Genomic DNA, 16,615 nt, shown 5'->3' with positions numbered 1-16,615 from the left:
GTCCTCTTTTCTTGGGTGCCTTCCTGTTCTCCCACGCAGTCCAGTGGCTTCTGTTTCTTTCTGTTTTTTAGTCCCTACAGTATAATATGTTTGTCCTTTATTAACTTAAGTGTCATGAAAAAGAATGAAACTGTCGATATGAATGTACTGAGGGTGTTTTGGAGGAAAAGGTACAATGGAAAATCGCAGGTGTTAACAATAAGGGGGGAAAGACCATAACTATGCGGTGCTGATGACAAGTGACTGATGAGTGTCTGTTTTGTTAATGACATCTGTGATGCCGCCTGCATTCGCCTTTATGTCAGCATCATAAAGGGAGGAAGTGTGAGGAATGCTATGCTTTGAAGAACAAAGTATGTCTGTCTTCTAATTCCTGCTGCAAATAAGCTCTACACAGGCACCTGCCCAGAGGACTTCAATGCTTAGTCTATGCCCAATGCCTTCTCATTTTCTTCCTGAGCATGAGGGAGACTAGCAGGAAGCCTGCCTCTTATATCGAGTTCAGCCAGGCACCGGGACTGTGCTCTCGCCCACACCACCGGCTCCCCTGAGGGATGAGACACAGCAGAGAGAGCGCTGAATCCCAGCCACAGTCACCACTTTCTGTGTTTGTCTCACTAGACCTGGACTTGGGTGGGGATTGGAAGGAGGGGATGTGCAGGTCTAAAAGGGTGGACACCACCCCCCAAAAGCTCAACTCTGAGGACACAGACAAACAAGCTGTAGGTGGTGGCACAGTCATCCGACAGCTTCCTTTTACAGCTGCAAAATGTTGCATCGGGCAGTCAGCCTCGACTTCATCTGGCTTCAGTAAATACAAATGCAGCAACGCTACGTGCCATCAGCAACGTGCGCTCTCACCACGTAGCCACGATTGTGAGAACAGGGCCCCCAAACTCCTCCGCATTTCACTTTCACGGAGGCTATTTTGAATAAAAATTGTTATTTCACATGTTTCATAGATGGTTATACGTGTTTGCCACCTAAAACCGTATGCGCACCCAGATTCTAAACGGTGTCAGAAAACTAGGGTGTTGTCTGCCCTGCCTAGTCCTGTAAGAACAACCGCCCCCTCCCCCCGACTTCTGCTCCGTCACCAGAGAGTGGCATAGCTGGGCGCCCAGCGCTGGGAGAAGGATGTGCATGTGCTTTGTGGGACGCAGGCTTATAAACACAGCCAGAGCCCTGAGGAGTACACAATATAAATGCTTTATTGCTAGCACAGAGGTTTCTTCTTAAGTAAATTAAAAGAAATAAATCTTCATTTTCACATTCTATATTGCAGTTCGAAGGTAACTAGCTGGTTAATGGGTACGTTCACTTGGACACACGCTATAAGGGGAGAGCATGACATTCACACGGAGGATCAGACACGTGGCATCCCTCACGGCATCGGGGCACGGAATGCACTGTCGTAGGTAAGTAACAGCAAGTAGGGATTTCTTTAAAACAGGAGCAGACAGGGTTAGAAAGGGGACCCGGCATGGTTAGAAAGCAGGAACAGTTAAATACAGAAGGCTATCTATGTGTTGCCCACATTCCATATACTCCAGGTTATGCCTGGTACTTTTAAATAAATGACCTTCCTCTAGGTTAGAGCTGGGGTTGGATTTGGCAGCTGGAAGGAGGGAAGCAGGGAAGGAAGCTGACACTGCTCACATCGCACTGGTGGGCTCGCGGGAGAGGAGTGCGTGGCTGGGAGGAAGGGGGCCAGCCTGCTTCTTACCCCCCTCGGGAGGCTGGGAGGCAGGAACGGTCCATGGAGGGGCCGCTGCGTGTGGCAGAGGAGCTCTGGGGCAGCGTGGCGACGGGGCACCCTGGAACCGTGCCAATGGGAAGGAAAACCGCCAGGCTTGGCCAGATTCTCCAAGGTTCCTGCCAGTGGGATTGGGGCATTCTAAGGCATGAGAGGCCAAAATAACACCCATAGCATGGCGGGGAGCCGCTGGTGGTGCAGTGGGGGCTGGGGTACAGGAGAAGCTATTGATCCAACTGCAGAGGTAACCCACTTAGTTAAGAGTTGTCAAGCGGTGTTGGAAACAAAATCATTTCTGCAAGGCACCCAGCATTACCTTTCTCCAAATGCTCGAGCCTACTCAGATTGCTTTGGTTGACTTTAAAGATAAACTTTGGGAAAGATCTTATTAATCTATGAGAACAACCCACTCCCTGCCTCATTCGACAATAACCAAGGAATCAAACGCAGGTGCGCACCCCTCTCCCAAACATGCCCACACTCAGAAGCTGGGAACTCCACACGGTCTCTGCCTCCCCACTTCCTGGTCCTCCCCTCGTGGTACCCGTGGACATGAGAAATCCAGGCTGGGTCTAGAAAATGCCCACTTCCTCCCTCCTGCCTAGCGTATCTGCAGTGTACCAGCTTCTGGCATTGTCAGTCTGGCCTGGCTCTCACTAAAGCCATTTCAATATTTTGCTTTGAAGAAATGGATAACATGAAACGGTAATTTGGCTGCAAAACCTTGGAAAATTGTTCCCGGCCCAAACATCTGCCCCAAATGAGCTCAGCTGAGCTCTCCTCGGAGGAGCAGGGGCAGGGGAGGAGCAGGGAGCACCTGGACCGGGAAAGGAAGATGGCAGGAAGGCTGCCTTTCCGTAGGAGGAAGGGTTTTGTGACAGAAGGCATCCAATAACACAGCTCCCTATGCAGCCCCACCTCAGAGAGATCCTGGGTGTGCCGACAGTCACCCCTCTGTCCTTCATCCCCCCTCCCCAACATTTGGTATCGTTAGGTGATCCCCTACAGAGTGCCAAGAAACTGCCCAGCTGGCTTGCTTTAGTGATGCAGTGACCGGCCTGGCCTGTGTGTGATCATTTTCATCTTTAAATAAGGACCGAGTATCAGCTTTGGATTCCTGAGAGCTGGGCCCCTCAGGGAAAGCAGAGAGGGGGGTCGTGCAGGCGGCCTTCACCTTCCTCTGGGCCTCCTTAGGAATTCTTCTGGGGGATCTTGACTGTCACAGTCTTCACTTCGGAGTACTCTCGCAGGCCGAATTCTCCCCTGGAAACAGAAAGCGGCAGTGTCAGCCTCCAGGCCCGGCAGCCCCCCCGGAGATGCCAGAATCCTGGGGAGGTGCAGCTTGTCACCTGCTACCAGCAGGCCCTGGGGTTCCTGTAGGAATTCCTAATGACGCCCAGCCCCATGTGTGGGCTGGGGAAGCCATGGCCTCTGAGCAGTCACCGTTTCTTACAGGTAAAGGATGATCTGTCTTCACAGTATTACACACAAAGGCCACACGTCCCAACTACTCAGAGAAACAGGCCAGAGGTGCGCCATGGCCAGCAGTCACCAGAGACCCTGGCTGTGCGCCTGGCTGGGCACCATGGTCAGCGGCAGACCCACGTGTCTAATGCCTGGGCTGTTTCTACCTCAGGGGCACTGGCTCCTCAGGACCATGGCGAGCTTTTCTCTTCAAATCCCGCTCCTGCCACTGGGCCCAGGATGTGTCTGTGCTCCGATCGCTCTCCCAGAGAGCGGGTTGACTCTAACTGGGAGGAGACCAGGAGATCCCCAGGCTAAGGGCCTCTGGGTTTGGGATTCTAAATCTCTCTCATTGGCTCTTAGATCTAATACATGGAAATGACCCCCAAGGCCTATCACGGCAGAGCACAAATCACTGAAATGCCTTAAAAACATCATCCTGAATAAACAATGTCCACAGCCCTCACAGACATCAAAATAACCGACTGAAAACGACTTGGGAGCATTGGAGATCTTGCTCCTTGGCATATATTGTCAAGTAAACTCTTATGAAAAACGTCTTAAAAGATGGGAAGTGGCAGTAAGCTGTCATTTCTCCCCCGCCCCCCTCCTCCCAGGCCCCAGAATCTCCTTCAGCCACTTTCCTTCCTGGCTCACAGGGACCTCTGGGATCTTGGTTATAGGTCTAGGACTGTCATTCATCTGGGGAGCAAACATAACTGAGCTATGACTATGGGCAGCACTGCACTGGGTTGGGTGAAGGAGAAACTAAATAACGGCTCCAGCTTCTGAGGAGCGTGCGGTGGCTGGGCTGAGAGGAGGGTGGGCGCTGGCCGCCCTCCCCAGCCCTCTGGACACTCTCCACTGCTCTCAGGCTGCTGGGGTGGAGTGAAACCTTGTGGCTACCATGCAATTTGTCTTCACTTTTCTTCTCTAGCCCCTCCCATTCTTACCTCTTTTTAATTGTCTTTTTTTCTTTTCTTGATTTCACTGTAAAACCAAGCATGTTCTGTTTTTTCTTTAAAATGCTTGGATTCTTCTCCTTCTATTCTCTGTAAAGTCACCTCCACAAAGCTTTTCCTGACACTAAGAGAAGCAGCTGCCCTTCCTCTGTGTTTACAAAGCCCTGGACCCACCTCTAGCACAGCCTGTCACCAGGAGGGCTGCCTGAGCGTCTGTCCCCCACGGGCTTGTATCTCACTGACCGGACTTCCTGCTCCACCAACTAGTGTACAGCCCACAGCACTGGCTTCCTGCCCCACCAACCTAGTGTACAGCCAATAGCACCAGCTTCCTCTCCACCAACCTAGTGTATAGCCCACAGCACCACTTCCTGCCCCACCAACCTAGTGTACAGCCAATAGCACCACTTCCTGCCCCACCAACCTAGTGTACAGCCCACAGCACCACTTCCTGCCCCACCAACCTAGTGTACAGCCCACAGCACCACTACCTGCCCCACAAACCTAGTGTACAGCCCACAGCACCACTTCCTGCCCCACCAACCTAGTGTATAGCCCACAGCACCACTTCCTGCCCCACCAACCTAGTGTACAGCCCACAGCACCACTTCCTGCCCCACCAACCTAATGTAGAGTCCACAGCACCACTTCCTGCCCCACCAACCTAGTGTACAGCCCACAGCACTGGCTTCCTGCCCCACCAACCTCGTGTACAGAACACAGCACCACTTCCTGCCCCACCAACCTAGTGTACAGCCCACAGCACCACTTCCTGCCCCACCAACCTAGTGTACAGCCAATAGCACCGGCTTCCTCTCCACCAACCTAGTGCACAGCCCACAGCACCACTTCCTGCCCCACCAACCTAGTGCACAGCCCACAGCACCACTTCCTGCCCCACCAACCTAGTGCACAGCCCACAGCACCACTTCCTGCCCCACCAACCTAGTGTACAGCCAATAGCACCGGCTTCCTCTCCACCAACCTAGTGTATAGCCCACAGCACCACTTCCTGCCCCACCAACCTAGTGTACAGCCAATAGCACCACTTCCTGCCCCACCAACCTAGTGTACAGCCCACAGCACCACTTCCTGCCCCACCAACCTAGTGTACAGCCCACAGCACCACTACCTGCCCCACCAACCTAGTGTAGAGCCCACAGCACCACTTCCTGCCCCACCAACCTAGTGTAGAGCCCACAGCACCACTTCCTGCCCCACCAACCTAGTGTACAGCCAATAGCACTAGCTTCCTCTCCACCAACCTAGTGTACAGCCCACAGCACCACTTCCTGCCCCACCAACCTACTGTACAGCCCACAGCACCACTTCCTGCCCCACCAACCTAGTGTACAGCCAATAGCACCGGCTTCCTCTCCACCAACCTAGTGTATAGCCCACAGCACCACTTCCTGCTCCACCAACCTAGTGTACAGCCAATAGCACCAGCTTCCTCTCCACCAACCTAGTGTACAGCCCACAGCACCACTTCCTGCCCCACCAACCTAGTGTACAGCCCACAGCACCACTTCCTGCTCCACCAACCTAGTGTACAGCCTACAGCACCACTTCCTGCCCCACCAACCTAGTGTAGAGTCCACAGCACCACTTCCTGCCCCACCAACCTAGTGTACAGCCCACAGCACCACTTCCTGCCCCACCAACCTAGTGTACAGCCCACAGCACCACTTCCTGCCCCACCAACCTAGTGTACAGCCCACAGCACCACTTCCTGCCCCACCAACCTAGTGTACAGCCCACAGCACCACTTCCTGCCCCACCAACCTAGTGTACAGCCCACAGCACCACTTCCTGCCCCACCAACCTAATGTAGAGTCCACAGCACCACTTCCTGCCCCACCAACCTAGTGTACAGCCCACAGCACTGGCTTCCTGCCCCACCAACCTAGTGTACAGAACACAGCACCACTTCCTGCCCCAACAACCTAGTGTACAGCCAATAGCACCGGCTTCCTCTCCACCAACCTAGTGTACAGCCCACAGCACCACTTCCTGCCCCACCAACCTAGTGTACAGCCCACAGCACCACTTCCTGCCCCACCAACCTAGTGTACAGCCCACAGCACCACTTCCTGCCCCACCAACCTAATGTAGAGTCCACAGCACCACTTCCTGCCCCACCAACCTAGTGTACAGCCCACAGCACTGGCTTCCTGCCCCACCAACCTCGTGTACAGAACACAGCACCACTTCCTGCCCCAACAACCTAGTGTACAGCCAATAGCACCGGCTTCCTCTCCATCAACCTAGTGTATAGCCCACAGCACCACTTCCTGCCCCACCAACCTAGTGTACAGCCCACAGCACCACTTCCTGCCCCACCAACCTAGTGCACAGCCCACAGCACCACTTCCTGCCCCACCAACCTAGTGTAGAGTCCACAGCACCACTTCCTGCCCCACCAACCTAGTGTACAGCCCACAGCACCACTTCCTGCCCCACCAACCTAGTGTAGAGTCCACAGCACCACTTCCTGCCCCACCAACCTAGTGTACAGCCCACAGCACCACTTCCTGCCCCACCAACCTAGTGTAGAGCCCACAGCACCACTTCCTGCTCCACCAACCTAGTGCACAGCCCACAGCACCACTTCCTGCCCCACCAACCTAGTGCACAGCCCACAGCACCACTTCCTGCCCCACCAACCTAGTGTAGAGTCCACAGCACCGGCTTCCTGTCTCCACCAAACCCTACTCTGGCATAAAGGCAGACCTGTGATTACGGTGTCCCGCCCTCTGTGTGGGTGCCTTCACGGCTGGACCATGTGTCAGGGCACAGGTGCACTAGGAAGTCTTATTCCTGTTTCTCAGCCAGACCAGGTTATATTCCCTAAAAGGAACCAAGTTTGGCATACCTACAGATAAGGTAAGATGTTAGATTTCGGTGTCTCTCATCCCGCCATTTAAGAAAATCAGTCAGACTCACTCATTACACAAACAGGGATTTCTGCTCTGGGTGTATATTTCCCTGCCTTGTTCTTTGGCTCACAGCAGCATTTCTCGGAGCAGGGCCCCCGGACCACCTGCATCAGACCCCCTCCAGAAGCCCGTTAAAAATGCAGAGCCTGGGCCCCAGCACACATCTACTAAGTCAGAATCCCTGAGGGGTCCCCAGGTAGGCCCACTCAGCCCGCCCCTCTCCAGACCGCAGGCACTTCCTGTGCAGGTGCGGGCTGTGCACGGACATAGATGCACATCGCGTGTGCATGCACTGTGAACCTGAGCAGCCCTTATGCAGAGCATCCTAATGCTCCTCATCTTCAGCGCTGTGTCCTTCGTTTGTAAAATGCTGAGGTTCATGGCTTTCTTTCCTTTCCCTTGACTGTGACATGTATTTTATAGCTCCGGCTCTTGTGTCTCAGGGGAGCCTGAATGAGGAAGGAAAAGGACGGGGGGGGGGGGGGGGGGGCGGGGGGCGAGTGAAACAGATGGGGTTAGCTGAGCAGGCGGGACTGAGAGAAACTCAGCCTTCTCCGACCCCGGAGTCAGAGGCCAGCCCGTCAGGTGACCTGCAGAGGGAGCCCTCTCCACAGCTCTCCCTGGGGGAGCACGCAGAGGCTCCCCCGCCCTCCGTGCAGCTTGTTTCAGAAGGTGCTCCCTCTGTTTCTGCTCCTCTCAGAGGTGGCAGGTGGCAGGGAGATGTCAGGGACCGAAGCTGCAAGGAGTTTGCAGGCTGTGAGGCAGACAGTTCTTCCACACGCAGGGTTAGGTGGGGTTTCTAGGACTGTATTAAATGACAAGGAAGAGTGAGGCCGGACAAGGCAGGTTCTTTATATGAAGCGTTTCCTACCACTCTAGGTTAGTTAAGGAAGAGAAAGCATGTGTGAGGGGCGAGCGGGGACAAAGAAGATGAAGTGAGTCTCATCAAAGGGCTCTGCTTCCTAATTACTGTTTAACTGCCTGGGAAGGCCAACTCACTACAGCGCCTACAACAGCGGTTCTCAACCTGTGGGTCGCGACCCCTTTGGCGATCAAACGACCCTTTCACAGGGGTCGCCTAAGACCATCCTGCATATCAGATAATTACATTACGATTCATAACAGTAGCAACATTACAGTTATGAAGTAGCAACAAAAATAATTTTATGGTTGGGTCACAACATGAGGAACTGTATTTAAAGGGCCAGAAGGTTGAGAACCACTGGCCTACAAGATGAGTCGAGCGCTGTTCTTCAGTATCTTGGCCCGCTGTTCTGGGTGGTTCTGACACAGCCAGACCTTCTCCTGGACCATCTTTCTAGCAGGGGGAATGTTTCTGACAGGAACGGACTGGACCTGGACATCACAGCCTGAATCCTGGGAGGATGTGTGACCACGACCAGGGTCCAGGGCGGGCCTGGGATTACAGACATCAGCTAGCGCTTACTTATTACAGGTATAGTTCATGCCCATGATTCACCCTGTTGATGATCTGTAACAGGAAAGTCGATGTGAGCAGCATTCCCAGAGCCAGTGACTGTTCCAACCTTTCAGAGCCTGGGGGAGCCCAAACCCAGGGCGGGAAGCGAAATGACAAGTGGAAGCAGAAAGCAAGGCCATGTGCAGGCTAAGGAGAGACACCTGGAGTATGTGAGGACTGTATACTAGTAAAAGCTGAGGAGCACCAATGGCTGAGCAAAGAGCATCCAGGCTGGCTCTGAGTTCTGGCTGTAAAGCAAGTGAGAGGTGCTGAAGCCAGAAGCAAAGGTTCAAGCAGGAGTGCTTCCTCCCTGGCATCACAGAGACAGCACAGAAGTTGGTGATACTAGCTGGAACTTAGGAAAAATTCTGCCACCCTTCCAAAGTAAGGTATTTATTAAGAAACAGGAGGATCACCTGCATAGCACTCATCTACAGTACCTGATGAATAACGATGACAGCAGCTAACATTTTCTGAAGGTTGGCCAGACACTCTGTTGAATATTTGGCATACTTAATCCTAACATTTAATCCTCACTGCAACCCTTTGGGGCAGGTACTATAATTATACCCATTTTCTAGATGAGGAAACTGAGGCTTAGTAAGATTAAGTAACTTGCCCAAGGTTGCACAGGTATTAAGTGCTACAGTCAGGATACACTTCTGAGCAGTGTGATTCCACAAAGTCTCCTCTTTGCCTCAAAGTTACACTGACTTTATGATTTAATGGCTAGGGGCTGGAAATGACCAGTTAAAATATCTTAACACATTGCAGACCAGTCGTTTTATTGCTAGCTTTGCCCAGTGGCCAGATAAGTTTCTATTGAACGAGTACAGAAAAAGTTTTACATAAATGTTAAAGGCATGCTTTAAAATTAAATACCCACTGCATTTCGAAGTTATTTATTATATGTTCTTACAAGCTAATATCTTTTTAAAGGATGATGCTTTGTAAAACACTGTGTAATATGAAGCGAGAATTCTCGTGATCTGTCCTCAATGTGTGAAGCATGGAGCCGGTGTTAGTCTTACGGGTTCACTGCACTTTCCCCCAAATCACACTTGTTTCTTCCGCAGTGTCTTTACTTCCTCCTCCCATTCTGCACCAACCCTGAACAAGTACTTCCCTCCCTCCGTCCACCCAAATGTTCCTCTCCTTGAAAGGCCAATGCCTATTGCTACAACAGATCACAACTGAAGGCTTCCAGACTTCAGCTCACCGTGTTGTGTATTTCATTTACCCAACACGATCTTAAGTACCTTAATGAGCTGCATCTTCCCCCACAGACCATGCATGGTGCTTTGCTCAATATTTGTTAGAAGACTGATTGTGAACTGAGCATTTGCTCAAAATAATCCTCTCTAATAAAGAGGGAATATGCTAAGTGACCCTCATGCCATCGCAAAGATGGCAGCACCCACAGCCAATAAGGAGGGAATATGCTAAATGACTCCATGCCCTCAAAGATGGCGGCGCCCAGTCCCCTCAGCCCCCCAGCCACCCAGGGCCGCCCAAGGCTCAGGTAACCAGGGCTGGCCGAGGCAGTGGCAGCAGCAGAAGTGTGATGGGGTGTCGCCTTCCCCTGATTTCCGGGTCACCTCCCACCCCTGAGGAGGGCTCCCAGACTGTGAGAGGGGGCAGACCGGGCTGAGGGACCCCCACTCCAGTACATGAATTTTCATGCACCAGGCCTCTAGTAATAATAATAAAGATGCATTCAGTAATGGCAGAGGGCAGGGCATGGAAGATGTTTCCTCTTGTGAGTCACAGGATTTAGAAAACATGGGTCCAGCTCTTTTCAAAACAAAGGAAAACTTTTTTTTGTTTGTTTGGGAGGGTAGATGTCACCTCAGGAAGACCCTGGCTATCATTATTTCTCCAAATGCTACCCAAAAAGTCCATTTATATATGAAGCCTGCAAATAAAATCCCTCTTGAGTCTAGATTCCCTCTGCTTCAGTCCCATTTTTCAGGTTCTTAGCATCTCAGGACTCTGTCCTGAACCTGTGCCTGTGGAGTCCTTATGCCTGCTCCCCCCACCCCCGACCCCCCTGTGCTTCCTTGGCTGATCTTATGGAAACTAGTGCATTTGGAGCCACTGAATCCCAAGTTCAAATCTCAGATCTGCCATTTACTGGCCGTATGACTTGTGCAAGCTACATAACTCCTCTAACCCTTAGTTCCCCCTCTAAACCATCTGTAATATAAAGACAAGTATTTATCCTAAAGGATCATTGTGAAAATTGAATCAGATGTTAGGATACAAGTTAGCAAAAAGCCAAACACAGATAAGGCATTTAACTCATGGTATCATTATTGTTACTGCAAATTCCTTCTAGCAGGTCGTCTTCTTATAACCTCTGCCCAAGCATCCTCTTGTGCCAGGAATCTTGGCCTTAAACACTCTGGGATCTCCTCAGCTCCCACAGAATGCCCCGTGAAGCCCTTAGAGATTGGGATTAAACACTCATTCATGCTGTGCACTAACGCTGCATTTCCAGTCTGAAAGAACCTACAGGGGCTGAGCAGGTGAGTGAATCCGGTGTGTGTAAAAGGAATGACAACCAATACTCAGGTCCCACAAGGAATAGGAGGGATGGGGAAATGGTGAACTGCAGAGCTCACAGCTGCAGCAGTTCTATAGGGGGAAGGAAATAAGTGAGGAATCTAGATTTATTTAGTGCAGTGGTTCTCAACCTTGGCTGCACATTAGAATCACCTGGGAATCTTTTTAAAATCCTGATTTCTGGGCCTCATCCTCCAGAAATTCTGTTTCTTTGTTATGGGGTGAGGCCACAACATTAGTAACAAAGAAACAGAATTTCCAGAGGATGAGGCCCAGAAATCAGGATTTTAAAAAGATTCCTAGGTGATTTTAATGTGCAGCCAAGGTTGAGAACCACTGATTTAGAGCCTCCTCATTGCTGACTGGACGGTAAAGATATTTAAATGTGAGGCAAAACAAAACATTGACAAGCCACCTTTGTCCCTGGGCTAGCAGTTGGTGACCTTTGTTTTAAACACTCCAAACTTGGTTTGGTCCCTGGCTATTCTATATTTGTTGTACCTTCACGCCCTTGCTCTTGCTATTCTCTCTGCCTGGAATGCCTGCTCCTAAAAAAACTCTCTGACCCCACCAGGTGAAATTAAGTGGTTCTGCCTCTATACTTACAAGATGTTTGACATACTTCTCTAATGGCCCTTCTAATATGGTATTGCTGGTACATTAACTTTTCCCCATTCCCACCGCGGATGAGAGAATTGTGTTTGTTCATCTTTGTAACGTGCAGCACGGGGCTTACTAGTAGCTTACAGTGGGGTATGTTCGACCAAATGCTTGAGTAAGGGAATGAGAGTCCTCTTCTACACTAAGAACCAGCAACTTTGGACACTTACATTTCTCTCCCATTTCCAGACATCTTGAATCCCCCAAAGGGGCTCTGGGCGTTTAAGGCATTGTAACAATTGATCCTGAAAGAAGAAAACAGTGTTACTGTTAGTGTGAATTCTGCTCGCACAGAAATAATCCCACAGGCATGATACCTCTTTTGTAAGTTTTATTTTCATTTCCTTTGTTCCAGATGGAAATTTATAATTCACTTTGATTTCCTGATCTAGCCAGTAAAGACTGCACCCCCTCTCAGGATGACGTGTGCTGCTGGGGCCTTCCCCATCCTTCCAGAGGACACACGTGTACTTCACCCAGGCGAATGGCAAGGCCCCTGTACCACCCCTGATGACACAGAGGGATCTTACCAAACAGTCCCAGCTTGCATTGCAGAAGACACTGTGAGGGCCTTGTTGATGTCATTGGTAAAGACAGCAGCTACGAGTCCAAAGTCGGAGTTATTGGCTCTTTCGATAACTTCATCCATCGTCTTAAACCTCAGAATTTCCTGAACGGGGCCAAAGATCTGCAACAAGATAGTTTGACTCAACATCGTTGCTATGCTGTTCCTTCGCCTGCTCTCCACATTTCAAGGAAAGTGTTCTCTGCCTTTGTTATTTTAATAATGTTTACATTTAGCAGCACAAAACGAAAATATCCCAAACTCTGCAGAAATAGATTACACAGGAGTCTATCCTTAGAGTGTGTTTGATGCCCCGTGCCCCACCCTCCCTGAGGTCACTTGGCCCCACTGTGTGAACTTCGGCTGTGCTCTGAGCCCGGGCAGAGCCCAGGAGGCACTGCTCGGGCTGCTGGCTGACCTGCGTGGTCCCTCTGCTGTATTACTGTGAGGACGCCTGGACGCCTTTCCTTTCCTGCGTAACAGCCTGGTGACCACACAACTGGCTCTTCTGATTATTCCGTTGGCTAATAACAACTGCAATCATGCAATACTTCCCTGCCTTTTTAACCTTTTACTTAAAACAGAGACTTGCATAGCCATCTTTACTGCTATAGTACAATATATACAAAATAGAAAACGTGAATATCATTGTACTAGAAATGCTCTGGAAAACATGCCAAAATGTTAGAATCCTGTATTTGATACCTCCTCCTTGGCAATGCGCATGTCATCGGTCACGTTGGAAAACACCGTGGGCTCGATGAAAAACCCCTTCCGGCCCAGCCCCTTGCCTCCGCACTCCAGCTTGGCGCCCTCGGCCACACCGCTCTGGATGAGCTCCAGGATCTTGTTGTACTGCTTCTTATCAATCTACGGACAAAATTGCCGAGTGACTCCAAGTAAAATCTTCCATGAAAACGGAAATAAGCATGTTCTCAGGAATCATTTGTCTTTTTTAAAAAGTTTCATCATATCTAGTCAAATCATATGGGATACTATTATTTAAACATTTTTTATCCATGGAAAATGGCAATTTGGTTCAAACAAATATATCAAGAATTCCAATAAATGAATGGCTCTGAAACCACTGAATCAGATGATACCATTGAATCAGATATACCAGTTTAATGTTTAATCAACGTTTCTAAGTGGTGGAGACACTGGTGAATTGATTATTCACTGTGTGGAGGAAAATGAACTTCTATAGCCAAAATGAAGAGGTTAGCAAGTTGTACTGATACTAAAAAGATGAAAACAAGAGATGAGCTAATACAACCTCTTTACCTCAAATCCTATTGGGGTAAATTTTTAATGGAATGTTCCACCTTTAGAGAAAAGGGTTAAGTTTAAAGAGGGCTAGCTTCCTAAGCCATAAAATAAGGTCAGTCTTGCTTTCCAAAAGTTATAGGCTTATCACGCAATTATTATGGTAAATAATATAAAAAATGACATTCACCTGAGTTTCAAATGCTCAGCTAGAACATCAATCTGCTCTCAAATGGCCCCAAAACTGACAAAGTGTTGATTCTTATTAGAAAAACCCAGGCTCTAGTAGCCCAGATGAGATCTGGTCCATGCATTCTTTTTTTAAAAAAATATATATTTTTATTGATTTTTTACAGAGAGGAAGGGAGAGGGATAGAGAGTTAGAAACATCAATGAGAGAGAAACATCGATCAGCTGCCTCCTGCACACTCCCCACTGAGTATGTGCCCACAACCAAGGTATATACCCTTGACTGGAATCGAACCCGGGACCCTTGAGTCCGCAGACCGATGCTCTATCCACTAAGCCAAACCGGTTAGGGCAGGTCCATGCATTCTTTACAAATTCTCAGCCTCTGTCTACAGTTTAAAACCAGAACTCCATCTGGAAATACGCCGTGATGCCCGTGGAAAGCCTGAGCGCGAAGGAGAGCAGCTGCAGGACTCTCGTGGCCTCCCCGTCCACCACAGCGCACGAGGCACTCAAGAGTGAGAGGCATCCGTACGGTCTTCATGTCCAAACATTCACAATCTACAAATGGTCTCCCCGAGCACATCAGGGTGGTGGAGAGAGCCCTTCGCAGCTGGGAAAAGGATAAATGGCTTCTGAGAATAAGAGAGGCCCCGCCTCCTTGACTGCGGCCTCTGCAAGGATGGCTGAAGTCCGTGGTCAGGGCTGGGGCTGGGTTCTCACGGCAAGATCCACCTTGTCACGACCAGGTCTTCCTTTAGGGCTGAGCGACTCCAACTTACCCCCAAAGTTGAGAGTATCCGTAAGGCAACTCTAATCCTTTCGTTTTCCAGAAATAAAATTTAGAAATGGAAAGAGAATCTAAGACATAAGCAATGCCTCACTGACCACACTTCCAGCTGTGAAGGCGAGGCAGAAGAGTGAGGAGGCAGCGGGGTAAAGGAAGGTGGTGCTTTGCTGGGTCCCACTAAGTGACCAGTTTCTGTGCTCACCAGGGATAAAGTAAAGAAAGGGCCTGGCTGGTGTGGCTCAGTGGTTGAACATCAACCATGAACCAGGAGTTCACGGTTCAATTCCTGGTCAGGGTATATGCCTGGATTGTGGGCTTGATCCTTGGGGGGGGGGGGGGGGGGGGAATATGCAGGAGGCAGCCAATTAAATCTTCTCTCTCATCATTGATGTTTTTACCTCTCCCTCTCTCTTCCTCTCTAAAATCAATATTTTTTAAAATGTAAAGAAAGGGATGGTTCATGATTTCTCTACCTGGGGTCCCTGCTCAGTGGTGGGGTCAAAGGGACTCCCCACTATGCGCCTCTTGGCCCGCTCCACGCTTCTCCTCACAAACTCCTCGTAGATGGATTCCTCCACGAAGATGCGCGAGCCCGCAGTGCAGCACTGGCCTTGGTTGAAGAACACGCCCTGGTGAGCCTGTTCCACGGCATGATCCACTGCAAGAGGAAAGGCATGTTCCCAGCACTGCCTCACCTGAATGGGGCTGCCCAGAAGCCGCCCCCCCGCCCGCCCTCCACCCCCCTACCCCCCCCCCCCCCCACACACACACACACACAGCCCAGGCAGTGTCAGGCTGCCCACAGGGCACAGGGTGAGTAACTGTGAGAGCACTGGACTGAGAACGCAACTTAGTTGTTGTTCTAATAGACCCTGGCGTTACTGGCTGTGTTAACTTGGGCATCTTCACCTCTTTGAGTCCCAAACCCAAAGGGGTTGGCAGATAACGTAATGGTATGAATCTGCCAGGTAGTAAAACAATGTGAGGGACACTGGGAAGGAAAGCCACTGCATTTGGCTGTTGCTCTGCATGGATATAAGCCCATGGTTGCCAGATTTCCAATTTTAAGGAAAAACAGAAATCAATACTTTTAAAGCACAGTTTTTGTTTTTTTAAGCACTGTGTAATACCCAGATTCTAAACATAGTTAGACCGGCATTTGGCCTGTGACTGCCAATGTGCAACCCCTAATCTATAGGGCCTTGTGGCTGTTACGTTTAATTAGTATTTTGGTGGATTTAACTGTAATAGCAATGGCTTTTCTTTGAAGACATCACATTTCCTCTATTTTTACAGGGATTTGTATAATAGCCTGTGATAGCGCTTTCATTTTCATCTCTTATATTTCAAGATAGAATTAAGTCTGGTGTGTGCTAGCTGCTAAATGACTGAATCAATCCATCAACGTCCCGTCAATGAAGTGCCTACTCCTCGGGAGGATTTAGCTGTAAGAATTCTGATCCCCTGGCATCTAGAATAAAACTGAAGCTGAACTCCTTGCATATTCCCAGCTGGGGCTGGAAGGCAGGCAGTCTGCTCCCTGTTCTCCCCAGCGGTGAACCTGGGGAAGCAGCTCTGCCGGGCAGGATGTGGGGAAGGAAAACAATGGCTGAAAGAGACTGGGAATGTCATTCCCCGGACAGTTTTTCACAACAGAGAGAGCACACCTGTGCAGAGTGAACCATTCAGTATCCTGCCTGGAGACATGGGGCTCCCCAGGCTACTGCTTCAAGCCTCCCTAAAGCCCCACTGTCAAGGCGTAATCACCTCCAATTTGGGTCTATTCACACAGAGCTGACCACCGTGTGTTGTCAACCTGACTGAGTGCCACGGAGCAACAGAAAGGGGTTGGGATGACCAGACAGAGGAGAGGCTGTGGGTTTGGAAACATGTTGGCTAGTGAAGAATTTTCTAAATGAACTACAAAGCCACCAGGCAGGGAGTTCAGACTTCTTGAAACTAGGGAGGTTATATTTCAG

At 50.1% G+C, this 16,615-nt stretch overlaps 1 protein-coding gene across 1 annotated transcript in view; it reads right to left on the bottom strand.

Annotated features, from left to right (window-relative positions):
- Positions 1 to 1,193: 1,193 nt before the first annotated feature.
- The window catches only part of ALDH1A2 (aldehyde dehydrogenase 1 family member A2), a 95,929-nt gene continuing 80,507 nt past the window's right edge, over positions 1,194 to 16,615 (bottom strand). The window contains exons 9-13 of the mRNA XM_070421893.1: positions 15,110 to 15,294; positions 13,097 to 13,261; positions 12,357 to 12,514; positions 11,997 to 12,071; positions 1,194 to 3,019 (exon numbers count right to left, since the gene is read on the bottom strand). Coding sequence (XP_070277994.1) covers positions 2,947 to 3,019; positions 11,997 to 12,071; positions 12,357 to 12,514; positions 13,097 to 13,261; positions 15,110 to 15,294 — 656 coding nt within the window. The 3' untranslated portion in view covers positions 1,194 to 2,946. The remainder of the gene's footprint in view (positions 3,020 to 11,996; positions 12,072 to 12,356; positions 12,515 to 13,096; positions 13,262 to 15,109; positions 15,295 to 16,615) is intronic.

The sequence above is a fragment of the Myotis yumanensis genome, unplaced genomic scaffold, assembly GCF_028538775.1.
Source record: "Myotis yumanensis isolate MYYU_CA2020_CCGP unplaced genomic scaffold, mMyoYum1.0.hap1 SCAF_1, whole genome shotgun sequence".
Taxonomy (NCBI): Eukaryota; Metazoa; Chordata; class Mammalia; order Chiroptera; family Vespertilionidae; genus Myotis; species Myotis yumanensis.
This window is presented reverse-complemented; position numbering and strand designations above follow the sequence as displayed.